Source organism: Bufo gargarizans, chromosome 3 (genome assembly GCF_014858855.1).
Source record: "Bufo gargarizans isolate SCDJY-AF-19 chromosome 3, ASM1485885v1, whole genome shotgun sequence".
Lineage (NCBI taxonomy): Eukaryota > Metazoa > Chordata > Amphibia > Anura > Bufonidae > Bufo > Bufo gargarizans.
In genome coordinates, this window is record NC_058082.1 from 476432040 (window position 1) to 476450991 (window position 18952).

At 44.7% G+C, this 18952-nt stretch overlaps 1 protein-coding gene across 1 annotated transcript in view; it reads left to right on the forward strand.

Moving 5' to 3' along the window:
• LOC122930386 overlaps window positions 1–18952 on the forward strand; it is a 77661-nt gene that overhangs the window by 14588 nt on the left and 44121 nt on the right. The window contains exons 6-8 of the mRNA XM_044283746.1: window positions 468–691; window positions 10085–10175; window positions 16432–16506. Coding sequence (XP_044139681.1) covers window positions 468–691; window positions 10085–10175; window positions 16432–16506 — 390 coding nt within the window. The remainder of the gene's footprint in view (window positions 1–467; window positions 692–10084; window positions 10176–16431; window positions 16507–18952) is intronic.

Sequence of the window (18952 nt, forward strand, 5' to 3'; positions counted from 1 at the left end):
GTCCATTCCGTAGCCCCGCAAAAAATATAGAACATGTCCTATCCTTGTCCGTTTGCGGACAAGTATAGGCATTGTTACAATGGATCTGGAAAAATTACGGATGCAATACGGATGTCACACGGACGGCATCCATATTTTTTGTGGACTGCAAAATACATAAGGTTGTGTACATGAGCCATTACTCTGTGCAGGAAGTGGAGTGTTCACTTCCCCTGCAGCACCACCTGCTGATGTATTACATGATGACCATTAAAATCAATAGACTGTTAATATAATGTAACAACACGCCATGTTTGCCAGAGCGAGAGACATTTTTGTAGCTGGTAATTATTTGGAGGTTATTGAACAGGGGCGCCTTTTATTAACTCAGAATTCATTCATTGGTCATTTTAAAATAGTTTTTCTAAAATAAAAAAAAAGCACACTCATTATATACTCTGCTGTACATGTTCCTTTTGTATTTTTAGGATTTGCAAGATGTATGCGGAATGTGATGTCCTATTGTCATAAACAAGCCAAGATTGGCCTTTTAGATGAGGATTATCTTTTGCTTGTGCCTTTAACACAGACAGTCTTTGCAACATCTAAGCCTAGTACATCTGTAGATACACTGTCTACACTATTGGTTGAGGAATACATCACCTTTATGGACTCCCGACCACCCGCCATGCATAGGAATGAGCACCCACAGGTATGTTCCATTCTAGCTCTATTGTTTGTCACATACTACATCTTGCCATATGGTGTTACTGGTAGATGTACATTTCTTCTTATCTTTGTCAATACGGAAATGTTCTGCAATTTGCCACAAATTAATTTACCTAGTACAGGGCCGATACATTTACCTACTACACTATAAACTGCAGCAAACTGGAACCATGACAGTAGACAGCAAAGGTGACAGTAGAGATATTTGTGCAGCTGTTGCTCATGCATTTAGCTCCAAGCAGATTGTTTAAAGGGCTTGTGCAAGAATAGGGTGGTTTTTGGCAACCCCCTCCCCCCCAACTTGGCCAGACCAGTAAAGGAAAGATAGATAACTTACCTGCTTCCTGGTGGTGACTCCCCGCTCCTTCTCCTCCAGGCCTGCTATGCTCCCTGCATGTCAACATTCGGTTTGACATCACCACAGCCAATCACTGGCCGCAGCGGTGACCAGCGTCCCTTACGTCATGACAAATAGTCACATGGCTCAAGGGAATTCGGTCTCCACCACAGCCAATCATTGGCTGTGGCAATGTCAAACCAGATGTTGACATTGAGGGAGCCCAGCGGAGAATCACAGACCTGGAGGAGAAGGAGCGGGGAGCCAGCACCGGGAAGCAGGTAAGTCATCTTTCCTTTACAGGTCCTGCCGGAGAGAGGGGGGTTCATTCTTGTACAATCCTTTAAAAGGCATCTGTCTGCAGATTTGTCCCTATAAAACTGGCTGACCTGTTACATGTTCACTTGGCAGCTGAAAGGACTTGTGTTGGTCCCATGTTCTATGTGCCCACATTGCTGAGAAATTATGACTTCATGTCAGTTTATTTGGATTTCATCCTTTGGAATCCAAAAGTGATATCTGTGGCAAAACCGCATCAAATCTGCACCAAGAACCACAGGTAATACGTGTTTTTTGGTGCAGAAACGCAGAGATCTGCACATAATTCTGTATGGAATTTATGTTTCTAAACCTGCACCCATGTGCATGTACCCTTAGAATACGCTTCAGTGTGCAAAACCAAGTTTGTAACCTAGAATTAAAAAAAAATAATTGCTGTATGCTGTTTATTAACTGTATTCATTTGTAGGAAGGACACACTATTCAATTTATTATGAGGAAGAGTAGGGGGAGACTTGGATTACTGCAGTCCTTTACTTACTCCCTGCTGAGAGAGATAGAGATACAGCTAAAAAAAAAATTGGATATCTGAGTATCTGTATAGGAGACTTCTTATAATTACAGCACCATCAGCATTTATTAACCCCTTGATGACTTCCACCGTACATGTATGGTGGAAGTCGCCACTTTTACGATGGCTCCCTTGCTTGTGCAGCAGGCGCCATAGCCACTGGGTTTCTGCTGTTTCAAACAGCAGAGACCCGGGGCGGATGTATGCGATCAGCCCTAAGGCTGATCGCATTCAATTAACCCCTCAGATGAATTTGAATGTGAAGAAGTGGGAGCCGCGCACGGCCGTGACAAAGTTAGGGTCCATTCACACGTCCGCAAGTGTTTTGCAGTCCGCAAATTGCGGCTCTGCAAAACACAGACACCAGCCATGTGCTTTCCGCATTTTGCGGACCGCACGCGGCTGGCACTACGATAGAAATGCCTATTCTTGTCTGTGGCTGCGGACAAGAATAGGACATGTTCTATTTTTTTTCGGGGCTGTGGAACTGAAGTGCGGATGTGGACAGCACACTGAATGGGTCTGCACCCGTTCTGCAAAATTGCGGAACGGATGGGGACCCATTTTGCGGACATGTGAATGGACCCTTAGCTGGAAGCCTCAGAGAGTTAAATATGGAACATGATAATAGCATGAGAAAGAAAGCACCGCGGCACTCACCACTGGTTACAAAGTTGCTGTTTGCAGTTTATTTCTTAATGCACATCGTGGACGTGGACAGAACACAGGTGAATAAATAGGCTACAGCTGTTTCGCGCTGTGTTGCGCTTTGACAAGCCCAACAAGGCTACAAAGCAGCAGGGGGCAGCACTGTATTGTTATAGTAAATTGTGTGTTCTATAAGTTTTTATCAATATAAAAATGTGTTCTGACCATTACCTCTTTGCCTGACGATTTGGACCTGATGAGACTTCCTGGCTTGACATATTTCTATTTTCTGGTTTCTGATTTGGCTTTAGATTGGATTCTTCTGGTTAGTGTTCAGCGAAACGAGCTTTGGATTAAACTTCGTTTTAATGCTGTACGTTGACCCGGCGAGGTGAACATAGTTACTTGAATTTTTAAACATTAAAATCATTTTAAAACATGGATCCGAAGTTGTCTTTGGTACCGGCTGGTACCTCAGTACTGAAGTCAACTTCAGATCCATGTTTTAAAATGGTTTTAAAGTTTAAAAAACCCAAAGTTATTCACCGAAGTCCCACAAGACTTCTGTGATAACAAATTTGCCTTTCTGGAGCCCATACATTTGAATGCTGTACATAGACGAATCTCTGTACAGCAATCAAGTTTTGAACAAATCGATTTTGTATCTAGGATCTGAAGCTCAATTCACTCAACACTACTTCTGGTATTGACATAGGCTTGTATCATTCTGCTATATTCTGTTCTGGTTATCCTACCCATCGAGTCGGTTATCTGCCCAGTGTATCTGTCACTACCTTTTTTATTTTGTACCGGCATTTACCCCTGTAGGCCCGTGCACTTAGTAAGGAAGGGACCGCCGTCCAGTTGTGGGCCATCATCTAGGGCGTATCGTGCAGGCAGGTAGGGACAGTGGCAGGGTAACGTTCAGGGCCTCACTGATCCATATCATGACATAAGTCTCTCTCTCGCTCTAAAGTGTGAGAGGGGAGGGGTGGAAAGTATAATGTAAACTAACATGCCGGTAGAAACAGTGACGATGACCTGGTGGCAGTTCCACTGTATCTGTGCAAAAATAAACAATGATGACAATTTCGTGTTAGTTAAAAGGGGTTGTCCAATCTGGACGATTACGGCATATTGATAGGATATGCCATAAATATCAGGTAGGTGCAAGTCTCACCTCTGGAACCCCACTCCTGTCTTAAGAACAGGGCCCCACCATGAATGGACAGCATTACACACATGTGCAGCATACTCTTCTTTTACTTCTATGGGACTTCCAAAAGTACCTGAGCTGGTGCGTTCGGTTATTTTTGGAAGTCCCATAACAGTCAATGGAGCGGATGCTGCAAATGCACCTCTCCATTCACAGATATGGGACTCCCAGAAATAACAGTACTTTTAGTCCGGCTGCCTCTCAGCGTGCGCTGCCATCGGAACTCCGCCCCCCACCCTCATTATAGTCAAAGGGGACGGAGCAGCAGTGCGGGGGCACACGTGAACTAGCGGCAGGACGGATCCGACAGGCTGTTCACCAGGGGCGTCGCTAGGTTAAAACATTCGGGGCCTGGGCCCCGGATGTTTTGTCCCATGCCCCGAATGTCCTGCCTGCCTGCTAGATACAACTGTATTGCCGTACACAGTTCTGTACAAATACAATTGAATCTTACACTGGGAAGAGGCGAAGGACCTTTGGTGACATCACAGGTCATGTGATCAGCAAAACAGGCTGTGATAATATGACCTGGATGATGTCACCATCATGTGACCAGTGCAGGATTGGACCGGAGTCAAGAGGAGAAGGAGCCTAATGGTGATGTCTGTACAGGTAAGTGAAGGGAGAGGCAGAGCAATGCTGGGAGTTGTAGTTATTTAACTGGGATGTATTTTAGGGCTGAAGGGAGGGATGTTATTGACATGGAACTGTGTGCTTGAGGTGGCTGGGGGAGGGAATGATGTTATTTACATGGGACTGTATGTTGAAAGTGGATGGTGGGGGGGAATGATGTTTATGTACATGGGACTTAATGTTTAGGGTCCAGTGTTTCCCAACCAGTGTGCCTCCAGCTGTTTCAAAACTACAACTCCCAGCATGCCTGGACAGCCTTTGGCTGTGCGGGCATGCTGGGAGTTGTAGTTTTGCAACAGCTGGAGGCACACTGGTTGGGAAACACTGGTTTAGGCTACGTTCACACTTGCGTTTGGTGATCCGCTTGTGAGATCCGTTTCAGGTCTCTCACAAGCAGCCCCAAATGCATCAGTTTAACCCCAATGCATTCTGAATGGATGCGGATACATTCAGAATGCATTCGTTCGGCTCCGTGCGGTCCCCCGTTCCATTTTGGAGGTGGACCCCAAAATGCTGCAAGCAGCGTTTTTTGTGTCCGCATGGCCTTGCGGAGCCAAACGCATCCGTCTTGAGTAAGGCTACTTTCACACTAGCGTTCAGAGCGGATCCGTCTGCATTATATTGTAAAACAAAAAATTCTAAGTGTGAAAGTAGCCTGAACGGATCCGTCCAGACTTTTACATTGAAAGTCAATGGGGGACGGATCCGTTTGAAGATTGAGCCATAGTGTGTCATCTTCAAACGGATCCGTCCCCATTGACTTACATTGTAAGTATGGACGGATCTGCACGCCTCCGCACGGCCAGGCGGACACCCGAACGCTGCAAGCAGCATTCAGGTGTGCGCCTGCTGAGCGGAGCGGAGGATAAACGCTGCCAGACTGATGCATTCTGAGCGGATCCGCGTCCACTCAGAATGCATTAGGGCAGTACGGATCCGTTCGGGGCCACTTGTGAGAGCCTTCAAACGGAGCTCACAAGCGGAGCCCCGAACGCAAGTGTGAAAGTAGCCTAACAATGTAAGTCAATAGGGACGGATCCCTTTGCATTGACACAAAATGGTGCAATTGTAAACGGATCCGTCCCCCATTGACTTTTAATGTAAGTCAGGACGGATCCGTATTGGGACTTAGAAATTAAAATCTGATACAAACAAATTAGTCCTGAACGGATGCATTTGTTTGTATTATATCGGTGCGGATCCGTCCTGTACAAGTACATGACAGATCCGCACGAACGCAAGTGTGAAAGTAGCCTTAGGGGGTGATGTTTACATGGGATTGTGCGTTGGAGGCGGCTGGGGAGGAGGTGATGTTATTTACATGGGACTGTATGGTGGAGGGAGGATTATAACTGCAGGGGGCACTGCAAATCCAGGGGACATTATAGGTGGTCTTATTACTACTGGGGGCTCTATAGGAGGGTCATATAGATCCGCCTTATTTCTACTAAGCGCACTATGGGGGCCTTATTACTACTGTGGGGTCTGTAGGGAGCTTTATTACCACTGGGGGAACAATAGGGGGCCTTATTTCTACTAGGGACTCTGTGATGGTATTATTAATATGGGAGGGCATTGTTGAGGAGCATTATCACGGTTGGGGCAGTGTTACTAATAAGGGCATTCTAGAAGGGAATTACTATTGGTGGGACTATGAGGAGTACAATTACTATGGGGGGCAGTAATGTTTCTTTAGGATAGTATTTGGGGGTATGGGGGGGGGGGTTGAGGTTTTGGCATAGCAAGCAGCAGGATAACACTGTGGGGACTCCAGTTGGGGGATAATGATAGAATGTGAGGAAGCTAAGATGTCTGTGTGTCACACTCTGCAGAGACGAGGCGGCTGAGAGAAGTTGTCCAGACCGAATGGAGAAGATGATGACAGAGAGGAGACGTCCCCTGGAGGCCCTGGATGTGACAGGTAAGTGCCGCTGTATAGCAAGCACAGCATAGTGCGGGGGGGGGGGACATATTTATTGGGGCTTGTGCCCCGGATCTTTTGAGACCCTAGCAACGCCCCTGCTGTTCACCCTAAGCCAGCTCTCAGCTTATTTTAGGAAGTCTAATAACATTGAATGATGAAGTGGCCGTGCATGTGTAGCATGCTTTCCATTCACAGAGCAGCCACCTTCTTCAGATAGGAGCAGATCCTAGAGGTGGAACCCACACCTATCGGACATTTATGACATATCCCAATATGCCATCAATGTCCACACATGACAAACCCTTTAATGTTAGTCTTCAAGATGTCTTAAAAATGCTTACTGTGTCTTACCTGTTTGTTCAAAACAAATATCTACTTTAATTTATCCAATCCAATATTTTAAAATTAGATTAAAGTAATGAAATCATCTCCCTTAGAGACTGTTAAGCTGATACAGCAATGATCAAGCTATTCAGTGCCAGCTGGCATGGAGTAATTGCAGACCTAATCTTATAGTAAAATGCCAGCAGGAATTCACAATTCTTGTTCCAATATTTACTTATCTATATCTTTCAGGTGACAGATTAAAAAATTTTCTTTTGTAGGAGGTAGGTATTTTTAAAGTAAGTAAGTAAAATGCTGTAAAACCACAGTTTAAAGAAGTTTTCTGAGATTTTGATACTGGTGACCTATCCTCAGACTAGGTCATCAGTATCTAATCGTGGTGGTCCGAAACTCGGAACCCCCGCTGATCAGCTGTTTGAGAAGGCACCGGTGCTCTTGTGAGCACCACGGCCTTCTCGCAGCTTACCAAGCACAGTGCCGTACATTGGTATCACAGCTCAGCCCCAGGAATGTATAGGCATTACTAAAGCTTAGGCCTCTTTCACACGGGCATTGCGGGAAAAGATGTGGGTGCGTTGCGGGAAAATGTGCATTTTTCCACGTGAGTGCAAAGCGTTTTAATGCGTTTTGCACGCGCGTAAGAAAAATCGGCATGTTTGGTACCCAGACCCAAACCCGGACTTCTTCACAGAAGTTCGGGTTTGGGATCGGTGTTGTGTAGATTTTATTATTTCCCCTTATAATATGGTTATAAGGGAAAATAATTGCATTCTTAATACAGAATGCTAAGTAAATTAGGGATAGAGGGGTTAAAAATAAAAAATTAAACTCACCTCATCCACTTGTTCGCGCAGTCCAGCTCGTCTTCTTTCTTCTTCTTTTGAGGACCTGGAAGGAAAAGGACCTTTAGTTACGTCACTGCGCTCATCACATGATCCATCACCATGGTGATGGACCATGTGATGGACCATGTGATGAGAACAGTGACGTCACCAAAGGTCCTTTTCCTCCCAGGTCCTCAAAAGAAGAAGAAAGAAGCCGAGCTGGACTGCGCGAACAAGTGGATGAGGTGAGTTTAATTTATTTTATTTTTTTAACCCCTCCATCCCTAACTTACTTATCATTCTCTATTAAGAATAATATTTATTTTCCCTTATAACTATGTTATAAGGAAAAATAATAAAAATCGGGTCCTCATCCCGATCGCCACCTAGCAACCATGCGTGAAAATCCCACCGCATCCGCACTTGCTTGCGGATGCTTGCGATTTTCAGGCAGCCCCATTCACTTCTATGAAAATCACCGCTCATGTGCGCAACCCCATTGGAGTGAATTGGTCCGGATTCAGTGCGGGTGCAATGCGCTCACCTCACGGTGAGCATGGAATTCTCACCCGTGTGAAAGGGGCATATTAATGCTCCGTGTCTCTGCTGTCCGGAACGGGGCTTGGATCTCTTTCACGCAGCAGATTACCTACACGGCGTCCGCTCTTGTGAAAGAGCCCTAATATCGTAAGATCTGTAGGTCCGCTACTGCTCCACTATCTTGGACAGGCGTGGGCATCGCTCCACTAATCCTATGCAAGATGGGGCTAGTATTTAGTGAAATTTCTCTGTGGTTCTGCAAAGGTTAACCTGCCCTCTTGCCTTCTGTTTAGCTGCTGACTAAGTGCTGATTAAACTTTTATTTATTCTGGGCACTTTGTTCCACCCCTTTGCCTGAGCTTTAGGTATTCTGGTGTTTGCTAGTCCTAGTGAAGGTGTGCTTTTCTGTCTACTCGTGTAAAACTCTGCCTGTTTACTGACTCTGATCATCCACTGCCTGCCCTGACTGGATTTGTTTTACAGATACACACAAACTATGCGTGCTCTGATGCCAGCCTGTTTCCTGACCACGAGTATTGTCTGTTCCTTTGGTACCTTGCACTGATTCTCTGACCCCTGTGGGTCAGCTGCCAACTACACCGGGACTATTCCAGGATTTGACAGCCTGGTTTGTTTCCTGCAGCAAAGTCCAGATCCATGTAAAGGGGTTAAAGGGTTAATACTTTCGGTTTAGCTCAAAGCCAAACCACTTAGTTGACAGCGTTTATATCAACAAACCTTTCTATCCTGTATCAAGTCCCTTTCCTAGTTGCTTCTAGCCTATGTAGTTTGGGTCTTGCATATATTTCAACCCAGATCTGATTTTGGAGTCTCCTAGAACGATTAAATCTATTTTGTTTTGATTCCAGTTTTCCAGTTCATCTCTGCAGGTTTTTTCTGCGTTCTAGTGCCTCCTGTTGTTGGTGATGTTAGGGTTAGTATTTCAGATACAGGGTTCCATAGGGTTATCTTCAGGGACAGTGAGGGTCAATGGTGTTTGGCTTGAAGGTCAATGTCTAGGGATAGTTAGAGTCTAGGTCACTTATTGCCTGTTAATTATTCTTTGTTAACTCCATCTGCTTTATTATCTGACTGCCATTATCTGTTTCTTTACCTGACTGACATCTTCATATGTTTGTGCCACCATCCATTTACCATCAGCATTCAGGTTCTGTCATTTAATGGTGAGATTCTACTTCTGTATATTTGTTACCTGCTAGTGTTGATATATGCTTAATAGTATTATTCTTCAAAGTTCAAACCATCAGTTTTTATACAATTTGGCCCTACTGCGAGTACAAGGAGATACCTAAGGTACCCAGGAAAATCCACTACTGGTGAAGGCTAGTTCTTCATTTTGTGAACTACCATTGTCATTACACACCGCAATTTCGTGGCAACGTGAACATGGCCTAACACCCCCATGCTGTTTGATGTTCAATGGATGAGCTAGAATGAATAAAGCATCAATAGTAGGAACAAAGTTCTTGGGTTTGTCTTTACCTTTATACCTGGAAATCCTGTATGCTACATTTTGTAGTGGTCTATGAGCTGAAGTTTCTAACCTGAAATTACTTTAACCACATGATAGACACCATACAACAGTGAGGGTGTATGGTGGGAGTTGTTATAGTTACGTATGATATTTTCTGTGGGCTTTGTATTGAGAACTGAAGATCAGAGGGTGAACATAGATAGGCTTCTGCTTGCAGAATCATGTAAGGAGCTGGACTGGAGTCAGGAGGTTGAACAGCGAGTTTCACTAATGTTGGCCATACATATTAGACTAAGATTGGCAAGAGTCAGGCATGCTAACGTTTAAAATGTCCCATCCTTTATTGTCAAGGGACATGAGGCACCGGAGAGGTCTGGAAGCAGATTATTCTACTCAGAAAACATGCACGCCCAGTTGAACTGAGCATGCATGTGTATCAGAAGATCAGGAGGAACAATTGTTGGTCAAACAAGGGTTCAGCTAACAGCTATTAAAGGTGAATGGTCGCCTTAACACATATGAAGTGAATTCAGTATAAACAATCTTATTTTATATTTAAACTAGGAGAGTGGGATATTCCAAAAAATGTCTTTATCTTTGCAAACTCTGGACCAAAGGCTAGCAGAAACCATCCAAAAAATCTATGCAAATGAAGGTGAGTTTTTATTTTGTATTTTTTTTATCTTTGTAACTTGAAACCACATTTAAAGGGAACATGTCACCATGAAAATGCAATGTAAGCTACAGGCACAGCATGTTTTAGAGCAGAAGGAACCGAGCAGATTTATATATAATTTTTGGGGGAATATTTACTTTTCTTTTATACATTTAAATTCCTGCTCCTATCAGTGATTGACAGCTATTTCTATACACAGTGTTAGAGGGCAGGCTGTCAATCGCTGATAGGACCGCCTCCTGGACTTTAAAGCCCAGAAGGAGCAGTAATATAATTGAATGAAATACAAGTTATATTGAATCTTTCCCCACAAAACTATATATCAATCTGCTCAGCTCCTTCTGTCTATAACATACTGCCTGCAGCTCAGACACCAGGTTCCCTTTAACTTACAGTGCCACAAACAGTGCAGATCTGCAACGCATGTTGGCTGGAAGATCTATCCAATCGGCATGCTCATTTTACAGAGAAAATATCTGTGAATGAGTACATCACATTGGGGACAAGTACAGCCAGTCCGCAGGGTGCTCTAATCATGAAATTAATGGGCTGATTGACTGTCTTCTAGAAGCTGTATGAGTGTTCACCCCTGTTAACATCACGCTAGAATCTTACGTCAAATGTACAATTCGGGACTATTGCCCAACATATACCTTTAACAAAAGGCTCTCATGTGTGCCATTGTCATATACATACTACAATGAAAAACGTGTACTGTGCGGTATGGGGCGTTTTTTGCAGAATACCTTGGCATACAGATAGAAAGTTGGCTATGCTTTTCTTTACAAGAAAGAATACCAATGTACACCAGCCTGATGAAGGCTAAAAGGACTCTCTTTTGGCTTCCGTCAGGTGAATGGAGCCCAATGGATATGTTTAGCATATACTGTATGTAGGGAGCTTTTCCTGATGAATTTGCTTAATGAAGGGCATAATGTGATGTGAACAAGGCAGCGGTAGCGTGCAACATGCATCCACCTGTACTGCACTGCTGTCTACCTGTGCTACATGTACTACTGCTGTCTACCCGTGCTACATGCACTGTACTGCTGTTTACCTGTGCTACATGTGCTGTACTGCTGTCTACCCGTGCTACATGCACTGTACTGCTGTCTACCTGTTCTGCATGTACTGTACTGCCCTCTACCTGTGCCACATGTACTGTACTGCTATTTACCTATACTACATGTACCGTACTGATCTCTATCTCTATTACATGTACCATACTGATCTCTACCTGTACTACACATACTGTACTGCTCTCTACCTGTACTACACGTACTGTACTGCTCTCTACCTGTACTACATGTACTGCACTGATCTCCACCTATACTACATGTACTGCACTGATCTCCACCTATACTACATGTACTGCACTGATCTCCACCTATACTACATGTACTGCGCTCTACCTGTATTACATGTGCTGTACTGCTCTCTACCTGTACTACATGTACTGTACTGCTCTCTACCTGCACTACATGTACTGCACTGATCTCTACCTGTATTTCATGTACTGTACTGCTCTCTACCTGTACTGTACTGATCTCTCTGTACTACATGCACTGATCCCTACCTGTACTAAATGTACTATACTGCTCTCTACCTACGCTACATGTATCGCACTGATCTCTACCTGTATTACATGTACCGTACTGATCTCTACCTGTACTACATGTAGTGTACTGCTCACTACCTGTACTACATGTTGTGTACTGATTCTAATTGCAGCGACGGTGGTCCATTGTGGAAGCGTTCATCTCCATATTAATCTGTATCGCAGTCCTCAGGACGGCGATACAGATGGCTGTGGCGGGGCAGGGGAGGGAGAGGTGGACATCATTATCATTGCGCCGCCTGAGCCAGGCAGCAGACAGCCGGGAACACAGGCCAGAAGAGGCCTGCATTGCTGCCAGACTCATGGAGGTAAGTATTAGTGACACTAGGGTATTTATTGGCCCATTTTTTTTGGGGGGGGGGGCCACTATGGGGGCATTTCTTACTGCCCCATTTTTTTGGGGGGGGGAATGTGGGGGCATTTCTTACTGGCCCATTTTGGGGGGCACCATGGGGCATCTGGTAGCACTATAGGGGCATTTTTACTGGCACATTATTGGAGGCACTATGGGGCATCTGGTAGCACTATAGGGGCATTATTTGGGGGCACTATGAGGGAGTGGAGCACTATGGGGGCATCTGGGGGCTCTAAAGGGGCCTTTTTTATTGGCATATTATGGGGGCATTATAGCATGTGGTGGCACTAAGGGGGCATTTTTAACTGGCACATTATGGGAGGCACTATAGGGGAGAGCAGCACTATGGGGCATCTGGTGGCACTATAGGGGCATTATTTGGGGGCAGTAGAGCACTATGAGGGCATCTGGTGGCTCTAAAGGGGCATTTTTTTTACTGGCACATTATAGGGGCACTTTGGCATCTGGCAAGGGGGCATTTTTTACTGGCACAATATGGGGGGCACTGTAGGGGAGAGGAGCACTATGGGGGCATCTGGTGGCACTAAGAAGGGGATTTTTTTACTGGCACATTATGGGGAGAGGAACAATATGGGGGCATCTTGTGGCACTAAGAAGGGGCATGTTTTACTGTCACATTATGGAGGCACTATGGGGGAGAGGAGAATGATGGGGGCATATAGTGGCATTAGGAAGGGGCATTTTTAACTGGCACATTATGGGGGCACTATGTGGGAGAGAGAACTATGGGGGCATCTGGTGGCACTAAGAAGGGGTATTTTTTACTGGCATATTATGGGGGCATCTGGTGGCACTAAGAAGGAGGATTTTTTTACTGGCACATTATGGGGGCATCTGATGGCACTAAGAAGGGTATTTTTACTGTCATATTATGGGGACATCTGGTGGCACTAAGAAGGGGGGTTTACTGGCACATTGTGGGGGAGTGGAGCACTATGGGGCATCTGCTGGGGGCACTAAGAAGGGGAATTTTTTACTGGCATATTATGGGGGGCACTGTGGGGAAGGGGGAGAGGATCACAATGAAGGTATGTGCTGGGGGCACTAAGATGGGGTATTTTATACTGGCACATTATGGGGGCACGATGGGGAAGGGGGAGAGGAGCAATATAGGGCATTTACTGGGGCACTAATAGGGGTATTTTATACTGGCATACATTATGGGGACATTATCTCAACTGCGGGCACTAAGTGGGGGTATTTATTGTACAAACCGGATTCCCAAAAAGTTGGGACACTAAACAAATTGTGAATAAAAACTGAATGCAATGATGTGGAGATGGCAAATGTCAATATTTTATGTGTAATAGAATGTAGATGACAGATCAAATGTTTAATCCGAGTAAATGTATCATTTTAAAGGAAAAATACGTTGATTCAAATTTTCACGGTGTCAACAAATTCCCAAAAAGTTGGGACAAGTAGCAATAAGAGGCTGGAAAAAGTAAATTTGAGCATAACGAAGAGCTGGAAGACCAATTAACACTAATTAGGTCAATTGGCAACATGATTGGGTATAAAAAGAGCTTCTCAGAGTGGCAGTGTCTCTCAGAAGTCAAGATGGGTAGAGGATCACCAATTCCCACAATGTTGCGCAGAAAGATAGTGGAGCAATATCAGAAAGGTGTTACCCAGCGAAAAATTGCAAAGACTTTGCATCTATCATCATCAACTGTGCATAACATCATCCGAAGATTCAGAGAATCTGGGACAAACTCTGCGTAAGGGTCAAGGCCGTAAAACCATACTGGATGCCCGTGATCTCCGGGCCATTAAACGACACTGCACCACAAACAGGAATGCTACTGTAAAGGAAATCACAGAATGGGCTCAGGAATACTTCCAGAAACCATTGTCAGTGAACACAATCCGCCGTTGCCAGCTGAAACTCTACAGTGCAAAGAAGAAGCCATTTCTAAGCAAGATCCACAAGCTCAGGCGTTTTCACTTGGCCAGGGATCATTTAAAGTGGAGTGTGGCAAAATGGAAGACTGTTCTGTGATCAGACGAGTCACGATTCAAAGTTCTTTTTGGAAATCTGGGACGCCATGTCATCCGGACTAAAGAGGACAAGGACAACCCAAGTTGTTATCAACGCTCAGTTCAGAAGCCTGCATCTCTGATGGTATGGGGTTGCATGAGTGCGTGTGGCATGGGCAGCTTGCATGTCTGGAAAGGCACCATCAATGCAGAAAAATATATTCAGGTTCTAGAACAACATATGCTCCCATCCAGACGTCATCTCTTTCAGGGAAGACCCTGCATTTTTCAACAAGATAATGCCAGACCACATTCTGCATCAATCACAACATCATGGCTGCGTAGGAGAAGGATCCGGGTACTGAAATGGCCAGTCTGCAGTCCAGATCTTTCACCTATAGAGAACATTTGGCGCATCATAAAGAGGAAGGTGCAACAAAGAAGGCCCAAGACGATTGAACAGTTAGAGGCCTGTATTAGACAAGAATGGGAGAGCATTCCTATTTCTAAACTTGAGAAACTGGTCTCCTCGGTCCCCAGACATCTGTTGAGTGTTGTAAGAAGAAGGGGAGATGCCACACAGTGGTGAAAATGGCCTTGTCCCAACTTTTTGGGGATTTGTTGACACCATGAAATTCTGATTCAACATATTTTTCCCTTAAAATTGTACATTTTCTCAGTTTAAACTTTTGTTCCATGATTTATGTTCTATTCTGAATAAAATATTAGAAGTTGGCACCTCCACATCATTGCATTCAGTTTTTATTCACGATTTGTATAGTGTCCCAACTTTTTGGGAATCTGGTTTGTACTTTCAGGATAATTATTACTACTAGGGGTAAGTATAGTTTTACTACTACTGGGTTGCTATGGGAAACATGATTACTAGTATGGGCACTATGGGGGCATTATTGCTACCAAGTGAGCTCTGGCAGATAATTTTTTCTATTGGTGGGATTTTGGGGAGCACTGTTACTTTGGTGGGCTCCCTGGCACAGTATCAGCTTAGCACAATTATTTTTGGGGACATTATGTTTATACTATTAGTGTCTGGGACACTATTTACTGGGCGCAGTTATTTTAGAGCTGTGTGCCAATAATTGTTGAAGGGGGCACTATCTGTGTGATACTAGTATTTTTTAGGGGCCAGTTTCTGCAGTATAGTATTGGGGAGCACAGAGGGCACAGTATTGGGGATGGCAGGATGGGGTGTTCAGAAGATGATGGAAAAGTAGGAAACTAATGTCTGTCAGTCTCTGCAGAGATGGGAGATGACTGAAAAATCTTCATGGCGGTCTTTTCTGAATGGAGAAGATGAGGAAAGAGAAGATCTACTGTACATCAAAGGTGACATCACTGGATGTAAGAGGCGCTATGTAGGAGAGGAGATGCTCCGGCTCCTCCTCCTGCCATTTGCAGAAGGAGGATTCAGAGCTGGGTGAGAACAGCCAAGATGGGGGGGGGGGGGACCACAGGTCTTGAGCAGGGAGGAGAGCGGAGGAGCTTCCTGGCTGTAGCCTGCTGTTGTCTATTGTATAATGCAAAGCAGGCAGTGCAGCCAGGACAGGCCCTCCCCTATCTGTATGATGTGTAGAGCCGGTCCGACACCCGCATCTTCATACCTTCGATATCGCGCAGCTCCTCCTCCACTCCTCTTTTGGCGCCTTCAGGACTAGGAGGGAGGAAGTGAAACTGCAACAGCTCCTGCCATGGAGCTACATGGGGGGCAGTGTGAATGAGTACAGGAGCTGTATGTCTGGGCCCTGAGTATTAAGTACAATGCGTCTAGGGAGAATGAGGGCGAGACTCTTACCTTCATCTTCAACAATACAATTTTAGCTGTACAGTGTTTGTTGGGAGTGGCCTAATATATGTAGGAGGGGCTTATCACAATGGGTGGGGCCAATTTTTTTGCTCAGCGCGTCGCATGCCGCTTCTTTTCTTTTCAGACCCCCACTGGACCCCCACTGGACAAAATTCCTGGGTGCTCCCCTGTGTACTGCTATCTACTTGAGCCAATATGCAAAAACCCTAAGGGTCACATACTGTGGAAGCGGTTTAGAAGTATTAAAAAGAAATCTGAAAGAAATAATATTCCCCAATATCAAATTCCAATTATAATGCTGGGCATTGAAATGTTTCAACATATGTTTGCCTGATTAAATATATTTTTTTTTTATCTTTTTTTGTATTTTATGCAAAAAAAATTGTAAATTAATAAGGTACCATAGTTCTGTTGTATGTTCTTTGTTATCAAACAGCTAGAAATCCAGAAGATGCCTTGACACTTGGTCTACAGAGGATGCTGCAGCCCATCTTCCAGGTCTTCTTTGTTGGTATAAATTATTTGGTATATTTCTTTGATACTGTAGACCCAAAATTAACTTTACAGATAATGATATGTAAGGTGTAGTATAATGAAACACTTGATTCTAAATAGTTTTGGGTTCTCCTTCTTGGATTTCCAAGCAAGTGTTAGGATTCAAGTGCTATAGGTAACTCCAGTTGTCTGTTCCAGAGTTACTGCATCTAGCATAGACAGACACCACCAGGCACTGCTGGATTCCCATTCACTCTAATGGGATCTGGCAGGTTTGCGGCACAAATGGAACAGACTACTAGAGTTACCCAACACAAATGTGAACTTACCTATATATGACCATTTATAAACATACCTAAGACTCTAATAAACCCTATGAAACCTTAAAGGGGTGGTTCAGATTCTAGATATTGATCACCTATCCACAGGATAGGCCCTCAATATCAGATCAGTCGGGGTCTGACTACCTGCACCTCCACCAATCAGCTGAACATAGGTCCCCACGAACATTTGTTCCTATAAAATGGTCTTGGTAATGGTAACTAATTATCCAACAAATTTAGGGATCGACCAATATAGATTTTTTAGAGTCGATACCGATAAGGCCTCTTTCACTTGGGTGTGTGCGCCCTGTTGCCGTATTGCGGACCGCATTTGCGGATCCCGTTCCGTGGGCATTCTGCATCACGGATGCGGACCCATTCACTTCAATGGGTCCGCAAATCCAGAGATGTGGAATGGTGCGGCACGGAATGCTTCTGTGGGGTTTCGTCCCGTACTTCCGTTCCGCAAAAAGATAGAACATGTCCTATCGTTTTGTGGAACGGCCAGATCGCGGACCCATTCAAGTGGGTGATCGGCTGCCCCACTGACTGTGCTCGTGCATTGCGGCCCGCATTTTGCAGGCCACAGCACAACTACGGGGGGGAAAAGCCCGTGTGAAAGAGGCCTAACCTGTGAACTTTCAGGCCGATAGCCGATAACTTATACCGATATTCTGTGCATTTTCACTTTTGAAAAATAAAAATAAAAATTTCTGTTACGGCATTAACATAGGAGATTTTTTTAAAATATTTTAATAGTTTGGACTTTTCGGATGTGGCGATATGTGATATGTTTATTTATTTATTGTTTATATATTTTATATGTAAAATTGGGAAAGGGGTGATTTATACTTAATATTTTGGTGTTTTTTTTTTTTTTTACTTTTTATTTAATAACTATTTCCCCCCCCTTAGGGGCTAGAACCTGGGATCTTTTAATCCCTTGTCATATTCACCCTAATAGAGCTCTATCAGGGTGAATAGGATCTCATACTGGCCCTGCTGCCCTGTGCACAGTGCACACAGCAGCAGGGAGCTTACCATGGCAGCCAGGGCTTCAGTAGCATCCTGGCTGCCATGGTAACCGATCAGAGCCCCAGGATTACACTGCTGGGGCTCCGATCAGAACCTGCCACTTCCACTAGTGAAGAGGAGGGGAGGGGACCCTGTGGCCACTGCCACCAATGATTTTAATACTGTGAGGGGGTGGCGCACTGCGCCACCAATGTTTTTAATACTGGGAGACCAATGATAATTAACGTTTAATACAGGAGGCGGGTGTGTCGGCGGCAGAATCACACAGCCGGCACCCTGCCTCTGACAGGGATCTGTGATCAGTGGCAGCAGTTAACCCCTCAGGTGTGGCATCTGAGGAGTTAACTGCCGCTGATCGCAGCTTCCTGTAATATAGGCTGGGCAACGCCTCCTGTATTTGTATTAGACGTTAACTTTCATTCGTGGCGCAGTGCGCCCGCCGCTCCTCCTCTCGTCTCTCCTCATAGGCAGCGCGGCACAGGGGAAGGGAGAGAGTGACTCCTTCTCCCCTGTGCTGCTGAGGAAATTTGGCGCGCTGACAGCAGCGCGCTCATGTTCTGTGATAGCGCACTGGACGCATTATCCGCAAGGTTAGATGCTGATAACTTTGAAAATCATGAATATCGGCAACTCCGATAATCAGTCGATCCCTACAACAAATGACCAAAATTTGCATTTGTGTAGGGTGATACTGTCTTTATGCAATAATAATAACAATCATTCTCCCTCATGTCACTTTAGCACAGGCTGTGTAAAAGGCCCTTTAAATGAGCGCTGATCAACTTCTTTTCCCCTTCATGCCCTTTTATGACCTTTGGGCCAATTTCACACTTTCCAGTTTGCAAACAACACAGGGTGTCCTGCGCACAGGTTCTTGCCACCCCAGTAGCAAGGGGATAAGACCAGCCAAGGCTGAGCCCACTCTCTCTAAGGATCCCATAACATGATCTGCCTCTCGTCCTTGAGTACAGTCAGATAAGTAATGAATATTGAGAAGGCCTCTCCAAATAGAGAGGATGTTGTAGAGGAACCCTGTTTACATGGTCATCAGAAGTCAGTCAGCTTCAAGGCAGTGTATGGCAATTCATTTTTGTTACATTTACT